At 43.3% G+C, this 12,608-nt stretch overlaps 1 protein-coding gene across 2 annotated transcripts in view; it reads right to left on the bottom strand.

The window, feature by feature from the left end:
- Positions 1-6,937: 6,937 nt before the first annotated feature.
- The window catches only part of CACUL1 (CDK2 associated cullin domain 1), a 79,499-nt gene continuing 73,828 nt past the window's right edge, over positions 6,938-12,608 (bottom strand). For both annotated transcript variants that reach the window (XM_019556103.1, XM_019556101.1), the window contains 2 exons: positions 11,967-12,010; positions 6,938-10,019 (listed from right to left, as the gene is read on the bottom strand). In XM_019556103.1, coding sequence (XP_019411648.1) covers positions 9,979-10,019; positions 11,967-12,010 — 85 coding nt within the window. In that variant the 3' untranslated portion in view covers positions 6,938-9,978. The remainder of the gene's footprint in view (positions 10,020-11,966; positions 12,011-12,608) is intronic.

Raw genomic sequence — 12,608 nt, 5'->3', positions numbered from 1 at the left:
TGCCCCAGCCGCAGCCCCACTCTCTCCCTCATTGTGGGGTCCTTCATCTGCCCCCCACCCCACCTGCACCCGACCCCTTCCCCTCCACAGCCCTTCCCTACCCACCCCAGACTTACTGGGCCTGAAGCTGCTCTCCAAGCTGCTGGGCTGCATATTGACCATCAGACTCATATCGGACGATATAGCTGGTTAATAAAAATCAGCCATTGGTATCAGCCAAAAAAAGAAATCTTTATCGGTGCAAGAAAAAGATATGGTAGCTTACAGAGAATTATTAAAATGATAATCCCACAGTGACTTCTTCAGTGCTATACAAGCATCAGTAGTAGAGAGCCATAATTTAGATATCCTTTGGAATAGCCCTCAAGTGGTACATACGGAGCCAACACAAAGTTCATTTTAGGATAGATAATGAGACAATTTCTAGAATTTAGAAGGAGGTAGTTAGCTACATTAGTCTAAAGTTACGAGGTTGCTATAACCACAATAGAGTACTAAAGAGTTAGTTTTGTTTTTTTTTTAAGGTGCCACCCTGCCCTGCCTAGAATTCAGTCACTGGCTAGAACAGGTGGGTAAAATATTGCACACAGATCCAGCCCACCATGCCATTCCATCCGACCCACGGAGCCCCTAAAAAATTTAAAAATTATTATTTATTTGCTCCTGGCTGTCTGTCAAAGATGACAGGAGCTAGGGGAAGCCAGCAGCACCCAGGAACAAGGCCAGCTTGGCCCTGCCCCACTATCAGAAGCCCCTCCCATGCAGAATCCTCTGCTTGCTGCAACTTTCACTGGTTTCCTGCTGGCTCGCCCTTCCAGCACCACGTCCCCCACAAATGCATCGCTGGAATGTGGGACCGCACCAGTACCCCGGGCCTGGAGTGGGGGGGGGGTTGGGGGGGGTCCCGTCTGTCTGTGCAATATAAGAGAGAGATCATAGGGTGAAGGACTTCGGGTGGCAAAGGTCACGGGGGTTAGGGGGCAGGAATTCCAGTCCCAAGATTGCAACCTGCGGGTGAGACACCTGTCAAGGGGCGGGGCTACCCACGCAGCCATCAACAGCTTGCCAAAACTCAGTAAGCGTCCCTCCACCCAAAGTAATTGTCCACCCCTGGATTAGGGTTACATGTTAAGAAAAGGAGTCAACCTTAACCAACCACAAAGAGAAATGTCAATGCATCATAATCATTATTTCATCTGAAGAAGAGAATTCTACAGTAATGGCTGCAGATGTAAGAGCTCAATTACAGCCACTCCAATTCTACTTTTATGCTTCATTAGTCTGTTCCATTTTGTTTGGGGTTTTAATTATGATTTTAAAAAGATGAGTGGTCAAATTGACAACATCACAAGCAGAACTAAAAAAAGCACGCTCATAACCCAGTATTCTCACACCAAGACCAGCAAGTCACTGTTCAGCTGCCAAGGATTTATTTTCCGTTTAAAGGAGAATAAAGGAAAACAATTAAGCATCATGTTAATTGCACTTCTTCATCAAACAGGAATTCATCACAGAAGTAACAACATTTTCATCTCTCTTCTTGCCAAGGAGATCTTATTCATCACATGTATGCCCCCTCTCTCTTCTCTTTGCTTTATATAGTTTATTCTGCAGCATTTGCTTTTCTTTTGGGAAATCAGTTAGGTCCTCTGGAAACCAAAGATGGGCTTACCCAACTTGTTCCTGAAAGGCCAAGTGAGCCCTCCTTAAGCAAAGGAGTCTGGCCCAGATGTAAAAAAAACAGCTCTCCTGTTGGAAGTTCACTTACACAGCAAGACTCAAGGCTAAGTGCACTGGGAACGGTCACGGGCATCAACCTCATGGTGGGGGATCTCGAGTAGACTAGTTCACATCTCTGTGCTCCTCTACACTTCTGTCTTTGTGTATTTTACACTGGAAGCTCTTCAGGAGATGGCTCCTGCCCTTATGCACTTGTGTGTTGCTAAGCACTGGCATATATTCTGCTAGACTAGGGGCAGGCAATTATTTCAGGCGGAGGACCGCTTACTGAGTTTTGCCAAGCAGTCAAGGGCCACATAGGTAGCTCCACCCCTTGACAGCTGCCCTGCCCCGCTGGTTGCCATCTTGAGAACTGGAAGTCCTGCCCCCCAACCCCAACCTTTGCCACCAGAAGTCCCTCCGATTGCCCCCAGAAATACTCCTTTCAGCAAGGGGTTTTACCATCTGAGGAACAGAAAAATATCAAATTATATTCTAAAAATCAAACACCTACAACTTTCATTAATTTGATTTCAAAAAATATTTTTGACCTGATTTGCATGAGTTAACATAGTGTATATAGAGGTGAATGCACAATAGCTTAACAAGAAGTCTTACTCTTGTATATTGTGGGGGATGGGGGGCATGGGGATACATGGGGTGTGGGTGCATGTGTATGGCGAGGTGCGTGTGTGTGGGACTTGCCCTATGAATACACACACTCCTCCCGCTCCTGGCCCTGGGATACCAGCATGAGCCCCGTGCTCCTGCTGTCCAGGGATGCAGCCAGGGGCCCATGTAGTGCTGGAGTAGCCTAAAAGTTGCGGCAGGCAGAGACTTCCAGTTGGGGGGCAGTAGGGAGAGGCTGGAGGTCGAGCAGGGCTGGCCTGGCCTTGCCAGTGAGTCTTGCTGGCTTCCCCTGGGTCCTACTAACCCCGGTTCCTGTCATCTTTGACAGGCAGCCAGGAGCAGATAAATATACATTTTCTAAATTTTTTAGAGAACCTGCAGGCCAGATAGAATAGGCTGGCGGGCTAGATCTGGCCTGCAGGCCATATTTTGCCCACCCCGTGCTAGACAATGCTACATCAATGAAAGCAAATTATTAGTAGGAAGATAATGAATTCATCCAAGTACTTAGACATGAAAAAAAGGCAAAGTACCTCATTTGGATGAGGCTCTTGCTTCATTTAACTTTTTCTATTGTTACTTTTGACCTGAGGGGTGAACCGGTACTTGAAGTCTTGCAGGTTCCTTCCTTCATGATCAAGACATGTTTGGTTATTTACCAAAACTGTTTCCATGAACACAGCAGGCATTAAATAGCAGGAGAGAGTTTCTCTGCTCACACCTGCAAGCTTTTCAGTCAGCCCACAATCTCTAGGGTCTCTCTCGGGTCCATATTCTCTTACACAGCAGTAATGAAATGCATCCCTCAACCCTGCATTTGTTGTGAAACCCCTTGAGAAACTTCCCAGAACACATGGCCCAGCCAAACCTCAAGCATGCATGCGGTACACTTTGGATGGTGGTTTTTCATTGTTCCAGCTATAATTAAAGAAAGGAGCATGCAACTGGTTCCATCATTCTGCCTGAATAAAAGGCAGTGATCCAGCCCATCAGATTTAATGAAATTATATGATTACCACTCACCAGCATAACAGTGTTACAGTTCATAACATACAAATCAAGGCTGAAACAAAGCAGAAGCTTATCGACGAAAGCAGAGCATTTTAACCCGCTGTGGCTCTTTCCAAAACCTTTTATATCATTTTCCAAAAAATCATTTGAGTTTTCATTCCAATTTAGGAGAAACGATGATTTTCAAAATACTAGAATTTCCCCCAGAAAGCAGATTCCACATTTCAATCAGCTATAATTAAACAAAAATTTAGATAAATAATATTACTAAAAGTTGAAATTGAGCATGATGAAGAGGTACTGACCACAGAAGCCTGATGCTCACAGTGACAGTTCCCCTTTACAAATCATCTTCAGTACCATACCTGGGATTCCCTGCAAGTCACAGCAGCTATCAATTAGCATACTATCTGCTTTCTGGTTGCTGTTCCACTGGCTAAAAGGCTCTCACAACAGTTGTAATTCTTGAAACAAATACCATAATACGTTTATTTGCATTATAAGGAGATGAAGCACTAGACCATTAATACATCCCTTGAATGGAAATGGATCACCAATGTGGGTGAAATTTTACCTGACTCAGATTCCAATACATTGAAGAGTGGCCATCATTAAAGGCAATTTTTCCCCTTAGTATCAACCTCCACAATAAAAGGCATGTAACCAGAAATGTGGACAGTCATGAACCCCGGTATACAAAACAAGGTATATGTTTTGAAGAATTGAAGGGTACAATATCTTCAGATGCACAAAGGCAGAGATAATTGGATAACTGACTGGATTCTAAAGGATTTGGATTTCACAAGCAGCTGGGAAGCAGCAGTTCAGTGGGGATTAAACATGAAGTTAGTGTTGGAGAAGGAAGTAGAAAGCATTGTCTTCTCCTGCTGCATAGACAGGCAAGTCCTTCCCTGCAAGTCCTACCTCCAGCTCCCTCTGGTGAGGAGGGTGCAGAAAGGCCTACAACTGTTCCCCTTGGCCAGCAATCCACAGGAACTCATGCTTCAGGCCACAGGAGTCTATACCCAGGAACCCAGGTCCACATTGCTCAAGTGAATGAATTGTTGCTATTGACTTTTTAGGAGCAAGATGTTGCTATCCCATTGATAGATGGCATAGACAAAACATAATGCTAGCAGTTCCCATCCATCTTAACAGAGCCAAGGAAGTTCTGGGAAATTCCCCACATACAGGTCCTCTCACATCAACTACCTATTTTCTGCTTACAAATGACAAGTAGAAGGCAGCATTATAGATAAAGTAATTGCCACCCTTAAATCCATTTTATCCATTGTTACAGGAATTGGCATTTCTCATTCTATGCTCCTGCTAGAGCTCAGGACCAGGGAGAAGGCGGATGCACCAGCAGAACTACAGGGGGCAAATCGGATGGAAAAAGGGCCCGAAGGGAGGCTGTAAGGGTCTGCACATCAGTTCTGAAATTCCTGAAGTCCCTTAAATCACACATTCAAATCCGGACAAGATAGAGAGAGCTTTGAATTCTCCTCTTTCCTGGTAGGCAGGGAACCTCACACCATGACCAGACTTTAGAGGGAGTTTTCAGAGGAGACCATGATCACATAAGCTTGCCTGGTCTGCCTCAGTGTTGAATCCCACAGGTTCTTCCTGCAATAGAAGCTAAGACTTTCCCTACAGAATTGACATAAAGCATCTGGCTAGCCTTGTTCACTTGAAGGCTGCTGCATTTTAGCATAGTTTAAATGTGGACCATAGATCTTAAACATTTTGGGGCACAGGCAGTGTCTAATTCATCAGGTAAGCAAGGTTATTGATGGTACTCTACAAACTATGGAAGTAATAAACAATCATTTGGAACAGAAGTGCAAATAATCCAGAATGTCCGGGACAGGGCATTAAAGAGCTAGCTGTCCAAATGGGTTACGAGAGCAGGATTTGCCACAATATGTATTTATGCTTAGTCACCAGTCTTTTTAAGATAACTGCAGAAATATTTATAGGAATTAAAGATGTACGCATCACCAACTTGGATGACTTGTGGTGGGAGATGGAGGCAAAGCTTGCCAAGGAAAATTGTGAAGCTATCACCCTCAGCCAAAATCAAGCCAAGGCAGCATCCTCCATAAACAGGAATGTTATTGGCACGTATCCTGGAAGTTCTTCGTTACGCTAAAAACTTTTCACCTACGGTAACAGAGATGGCAAGACAGTACTTACCATGCTTGAGATCTGCTACATGCTTGTGCACCACTTCCTGACCAGGCCCATCCACAAACAAGTCCTCAGACAAGTCACCTAGGAGCATCTTTTGTTTATCCACCTGTGTGGCATGATACTTGGCTTCCTGCTCTATGGTGTGCTTCTGAGAATCCACACCACTGCACCCTAGGGTCCTGTGGTGATGTCCCAGACCTTGCTCACCTACTCCCTCCAATCTACAGAAGGGCACATGAAATGGAAGAATTGAATCTTGCAGGCTCTTCTCCAGAAAGGGAGAAGGAAATTAGTGCAATGTGCTCAAGGGTTTTGAGGTGTGATGAAGAGTTTCACATGGCAAGCCTGAAGTAGATACATCTACTGTGATACAACAGCACAGCCATAACTACAAAATAAAGAACAACCTTATTTTGTTGGACCTTACGGCTGGACCGCCATAAGGTTGTTTCTGCACTATTCTTGAAATAAAAAACAACCTTAAAACTTGTGCAAGAGATCAACAGAGACTTACCTCTATAAATGGAAACCTAAGTAGGTGCTGCCACTCTTACGGCTGCTGCTAGAAGGAAAGTGCCAGGAGAATATTGGTGTGGAAAGTGCTGTGCTCCAAGACATCCCCAAGCAGCCTTTGGTGGCAGGTGCTGCTGCTACTATTAGAGTCCACAAGTGAAAATATCCCTGAAGCCATTATAAAAACTTATACTGAAAGCTGAATAGCTGCCACCAGGGCTTAGGTGTCTGTGTCATGAAAAGGTGGTGGAAAGGCATATGACTGAAGCCTATGCCAAGCACAAACAAAAACAAGTCCAGCAAGAGGCTGTGGTCACCAATCTTTAAAGATTATTTTACATGGTTCTCTAAATATCCATTCCCTTCATGGAAAATTCCACATTATATAGGACAAAACATTTTTTGGTTATCCAGGACTTAATTTTTGTAACTCAATGATCCCTGTAAAAGGCGAAAGATGATGAACTGTGCCTCAGATTTTAAGAGAGATACACAGCATCCTGCAAAGCCAGGCGTTTCATTTGATGTTTTATCTGATGTTTGCAAAAACTAAGTATTGGGCCAAATTCAGCCCTGGGTAACTCCAATGAACCCGGCCAACTGGATCTGCTTGGAAAAAAATCAACTGAGCACTCATGTGCGTTATGTTCCCCAGCCAGCCACAAAATAATGGCCCAAACCCAAAGTCTACAAAGCTGAGTACATTCAACATTATTCCACAAAATGTGATCCACTTATGACCCCATCTACTGTTTGATGCCAAGAACTGCCTTAATAATGTGTGAAGAACTTTCTAGCAAGTTAACTCTTAGCTAAATTTAACTCTTAAGCTAAAAATTTGAACTTCTAAAAGAAAAAATATAAATGAAACTCATCTAAAAATACTTTTAATATAGCAAGTTTTCCTAAAGAACCAATGCAACATAGAAGAGAAGAGAACACCCAAAGTATAACCAACTTTACTGCTTAGTCTGAACAGAGTAAGCAACAGATGCAACGAATGTAAATTTATCACAATGGATTATTATTTGGTTAGAGCAACTACCGTAGCTAGGACCATGCTGCCTTGTAGTTGTGGCTTTACAGTACCAATACTCAAATTGACCAAGTTCGTTTTACTGCAAGTAAAATATAAATTTACAAAGAGACAAAATAATTTAGTATATAATGTCATATCCTATTCCATGCTTGGTTCACAATGATAAAACTTCAAGACAAGATGAACATTATTTCAGCATTAAGTTCATAATGCCAAAACATACAGAAATTTTTAATGCCAATTTACAACATAATACAAAGCTTTACAAGGAGATTTCTCATGTTTTGTTGACCAAATGAGAATGCTACATAGGGGCAAAAAGCTTTCAAGTACTGTTAGTGTGCATACATTGTCCACATTAGGAGGATTTGTTTTAACCTTAAGGAATTGCTGTTCTAAAAGGGATTATTGTTTGTAAGCATAACACAACAGAAAATGAGTAAGTTAAAACCATTGTCTCAAAACAGGAGGCATAATATGTCCTACAAGTTATTTACAAACCCTAGATGAGTAAAAATCTTTTCAAAATACAGAAACAAATCATGACTGCTTGATAGAGCCGAGAGCTTGTGTACTGTATTATATAAAGTAGAATGGTAATGTTGTAGTAAACTTTAACCAGTTAATGTGTATATTTTTAGCTCAAGAATATTTGCCATAACAACACACACTATAATTGTAAACATGAGGACACTGTCAAAGGTTTCATTTTGAAATCTGATTTTTTAAAAACTCCATTCTTGATCAAACTTAAACGCCGGCAAAGTCAGAATCAACTGTATGTTCCTTATTACTGCTCGTTACTTCCTCCATTGTGTATACTCGGGTAGGATTTTCAAAAAGCTCTTAACGTTGGCTTACTTCTGCTTTTAAAATCACAGCTGACAATAGTACTGTTAACTTCTGAGGGAGTGGGGTTATGGCAAACTCTGAATATCTCACCCTGAGGGGTTTGCCTTTGCCAAATTGCTCGTGAAGGCTAGGTTGCTGGCATTATTCCAAAAACAGGCATGTGGGGAAGGAGACAGGACAGGACGGGACTCAAAACCCCATAACACTAAAAACATTTATTTTTAATTTAAAAAACTCCCAAGAATTAAACAGGCTTTGCAAACATGCAAAGAAATATATAGATAGGTCAGACTCTGGTCTGCCAATCTTGAGACTGCCAATCTTGACAGTGTCCTTTCAGTTTTCCCTTCTTTGTCAATAAAGGTATCCCCTATATGGTAGATCTGGACTCATTTAGATACAAATCGGTCTACAGAGCAAAGTAGAAAGGAAAAGAACGTGTTGTCCCTGCCGCATGTCTATTTTTTTTTTCTACTGCGATCTGTAGAGAACTCATGCAAGCTTGGAGAAGTCTCTGAAGGTGAGAGAGTGGTATGTGACTGAACTGCAAATCTTCTTTTGCTTCAGCAGAGAAAGACCTGATATAACCAAGATAACAAGAAATCTGTGTAGCTAAATTGGTCTTTCAAGCACCTTTCTTTCAAATTAAAAAAAAAGAGTAAGATAGCCTACACTGCAAACAGAAACTCACCTCAATTATTTCGGATCCATACTACAGGTCCACATCTAGCGGACCAGTCCAGCTGAGCTCAACAAATCTGGAAGGGGTCTGTGTGCGTGCACGCACACGAGAGGGTTATCCCTGATCCTGAAGGCTGATATGCATCTTACTCTGCCTGATTAGGAGCAAGGGCTGAGGTCACTCCGGCCCCCATCATGCATATGCTGCTGTGGCTAACAGTCTTTTGTAGGTGCAGTCACCCACTGACCGATTAAGACCAATTTAAATCTGCTCAGTGCTGAAATAAAAGCACATAGCAGGAATAACAGACTGGAGAATCTTGCCCATAATCCATTCTAAAAAAATAAATAGAAGACTTAGCAGTGGCAGCTAAATGACACTTAACATAAAACATCTCAACATTGCATTCATTTTGGAGTACTCGCAGGAATCTATTGCAAATACTGTGGAAGCCAGTGGAGTCAAGGAAAGGTTAAAGGGGAGAAAGGTGGGTTTTCAAGAGTTGGTCCCAACATTAACACCAATATACAAGACAAAAAGGGACAGAAGATACCATTATTTGTAGCAACACTTAGAATAACCTCCTTCTTTCCTCCTCAAATTTATATCCTAGCTATACAAAAGAAACTTGTGACTTTGCAGCATGTTGTGAACAGATGTCACAAGTTTTTTTCTTAAGAACACATTTTGCAGTCACAAAATATGGTCTATTAAGTTGCAAAGTGCACAAGCTGAAGGCACAGAGCACAACAGACACAGGGAAACAGGTCTCCTAAAACGTGGAAGCAGGAGACTTTTTTTTAAAAAAGGATACAAACCTGGAATTCAAAACGCCCTGTCAGAAGTTACATTTGAATAGGACCAACTCTTAAAGGCGACGCCATTTTGTATTCAAAAACAAATACTGCAAAGTAATGAATCTTTATTCTTACCTTGAAGTTTTAAAACTAATACACTGACATGTCAGACTAGTTTAAAGAATGTCCATAATAAGAAAAGAGTGCAAAAGATCCTTCCATTCTAACCTTTTTGGAGGAAGCTGCTGATTTTGGCTGCCAATTTCCACTTAGAAAGGATCATTTCAAGGCGCATTCCTCAAAGAATCGCAGAGTAAGAACTTTGAGAGACTAGACCAAAGAGTAACATCTTTTGAAGTCATCCCAAGTGTAGCAGCAACTGACATTTTATTACATAAAGAAGAAAGTCCCAACTCCTCTTCCAGGCATAGTTTATGACAGAGCTCCTGAGTATCCGCAGTTGCCAGCAGAGGCTCTGGATACCATGTGCGCTCCTCCAGTGTCTGTTCTGGCTAGGAATAAAGGCTCATCCAGTACATTCACTATCTGTATCCTCTGGAGCTTGCACATGCTGATGAGCCATCTGAAACACAGACAGAAGAAAAACAGGTCAAAGAAAACTCATATTAATTTTACTTCCACTCTTACAGCACTGTCTTTTCCTGAGACACCCTAAAGCAATATGTTACCTGTAAAAACTGTGTACACAGAAATGGACACGGCAACTTATAAAAGAGTCATTTCAGGCAGCACGCCCTTCTGTGGCTGTGCCTGGCATGATGGGGCTGGCAGCTCCTCTTCCCCCAGCACCCTCTCCCACTCCCCGCCCTTTGCTCTCCTACACACAGGCGTGTGCCCCCAGCAGCCTGCAGGAGGATGCGTCAGAGCAGGCTGGACAGAGAGGAGTGGGGAGGAATCTGCTAGGCTTGCAGTGGGGTACAGCAAAAGCTGCAGAAGGGGCTCTTCCCCTATCCTTAGTGTGGGGATGCCCCCACTCACTGCAGGCAGTGAAGGTTATGTGGGGGGGCCCATGGGGGAGGGGGGAAGGGGAGTGTGTGGGAGGAGAAGTGTGCACCAGAGGAGGTCTCTCCTCCTCCCCCCAAATACATACCCTGTCCACCCTTGCTCCATACTTCCACCGCCACCCTGGGCACAAGCCCCAGGCCCTGGGCTCTGCACTCCCACAAGTCCCAGTCCCATGCTCCTGCCCAGCAGCAGCTCTCTGCCCTTCCCCACTACTACTTCAGCAGCTGCTCCGGGCAGCAGGCAGGGAAGGCCAGGGAAGACAAGCAGGTCCCCCAGCAGCTGCAACAGTGGCAGCAGCGGCCTCACCCAGAAGCTGTGCGCTGGCCAGGCTGGAGGTCTCCCACACACAAAGGTGGGAGTGAAGCACACAGATTGGGGGGTGTACAATTAATTGGTGGGCTCCCGTGGGCTGGATGAATTTGCCTGGTAGACCAGAGCCAGGCTGCAGGATGCATTTTGCCTGCCCCTGTGCTAACAATAACCAAAAGCCTCAAGGGATTTACTAACAGGAGATACAAACTTAAAAAAAAAAGATAAGGCCTGATTTCCTTCTGTACTAGAGCTCTATTCAGTACAAAAAAAGAAGGGTAACAAGCTGTCTCCAGAGTTATGTTTATTCCTATCTGAACAGCATAGAGACCGTTTGTCTTGGATGCAACTTTGGAGCCTTTAGTCAAGTTGGTCATGCTCTACTGGTCCTGGGCATGACCGTAAACTGCATCCAACAGAAGGATCTGGTAGCAACATGGTGGGGCAACTCGTGGCAGGGTAGCTCCTATAAAATCCCACAATGTTGCCACCTCCACAGTGAGGCGAGTATAGAGCCCCTCAAAACCCTACTCCACACTGCCTTGTGGGTACTCCTTGACTGGAGAAAAACTAAGGGACGTTATCCTAACGAACGCACCCTTGCTGTTGCAGGCAACAGCAGTTCTCATCTGTTGCTCTAGCAGAAGCTACAACCATCGAGGCACTGAGTGTCTGAACTCAGTCTGGCCTTTGGATTCTGTCTCAGCAGTCTAAAAGAGGGATGGTAGGTCCTGAGCAGCCACCACTTATCCATACTCTTGCCTAGGTGTACATGTCCAAGGTCTTGGTGTGATGATCACAAGACTCTGAATAAGTGGATTCACCAGGCCCTTGATTAAACCTCTTGTGCATACACCACGATCTAGCGGACTGACAGTGGCCTTCTACTACATGCTCTACACTAAACAGCAGTTTTCCGCAGGCAGAACCAAGGGTTACATTACCAGTCATGACGTGGAAGATAGCCGTACACTGTGTATCATCTTTGATACTGTGACCAGCTATCCTGTTCTCTGTGTTTAAGGCATCAATCCCCTGCCCATAAAAGAGCTACATGGTTAGAAAGTGATATTCTCTCTCAGTTCACTGGTTTGAAGCATCCAAAATCCAAGCTGGGCCAGCACTGAAGCAGCTCAAAGGCCTTTACATTTTGACAAAATGTTATAAAACAGCGATCAGTCACAGAATTACTTACTATAAGTTAACTCCTCTCCAGCTCGCTTTCGGGACTGGTCACCTCTGAGGAAAAAGGGAGGAAAAAAGAATCGTCACCAAATCAGAAAGAAGAGCTATATATCCTTGAAGCACAACGTTAGCATGGGGGTCATCAAATTCTATGGAAACTTTTAAAACCATATGCAAATATTTTAATGATAACAAATTAGAAATGTGAACGAGGAAATAATCCATACCAGAATCTATGGGCACCTACACATGCCTGATGCCTTCTCCAACACATGCTAATTAGTCAAACAAGCTTTAGCTAGTGTCCCTGCCACCATTTTGAAACAAGGGACAGTGAATACATGGGACACTGTAGGTACTTTAATTACAGCAGCTCCCAAGAACCCCTCTCATTAAAGCCCCCCCCACCACTCCAGAGCATGTGTAAAGATGCCTGTTATTATAAAGAATGATTCAACATGCCTGTTATTATAAAGAATGATTCAACTATTATGCAGTTTATTTACTTTATCTTTATTCTTAAACTTGATTTTAAAAAGTGGTTGAATTGTCAAAATAATAACACATCTGCTGTTAAAAGAAATTTCTCATCTATACTTTCATCATGTTGGAAACAGTTTCATTCAAATCTGAACACTTCAAATCAGTTTTT

This window comes from Crocodylus porosus, unplaced genomic scaffold (assembly GCF_001723895.1).
Source record: "Crocodylus porosus isolate Cpor-Errol unplaced genomic scaffold, CroPor_comp1, whole genome shotgun sequence".
Classification (NCBI taxonomy): domain Eukaryota; kingdom Metazoa; phylum Chordata; order Crocodylia; family Crocodylidae; genus Crocodylus; species Crocodylus porosus.
This window is presented reverse-complemented; position numbering and strand designations above follow the sequence as displayed.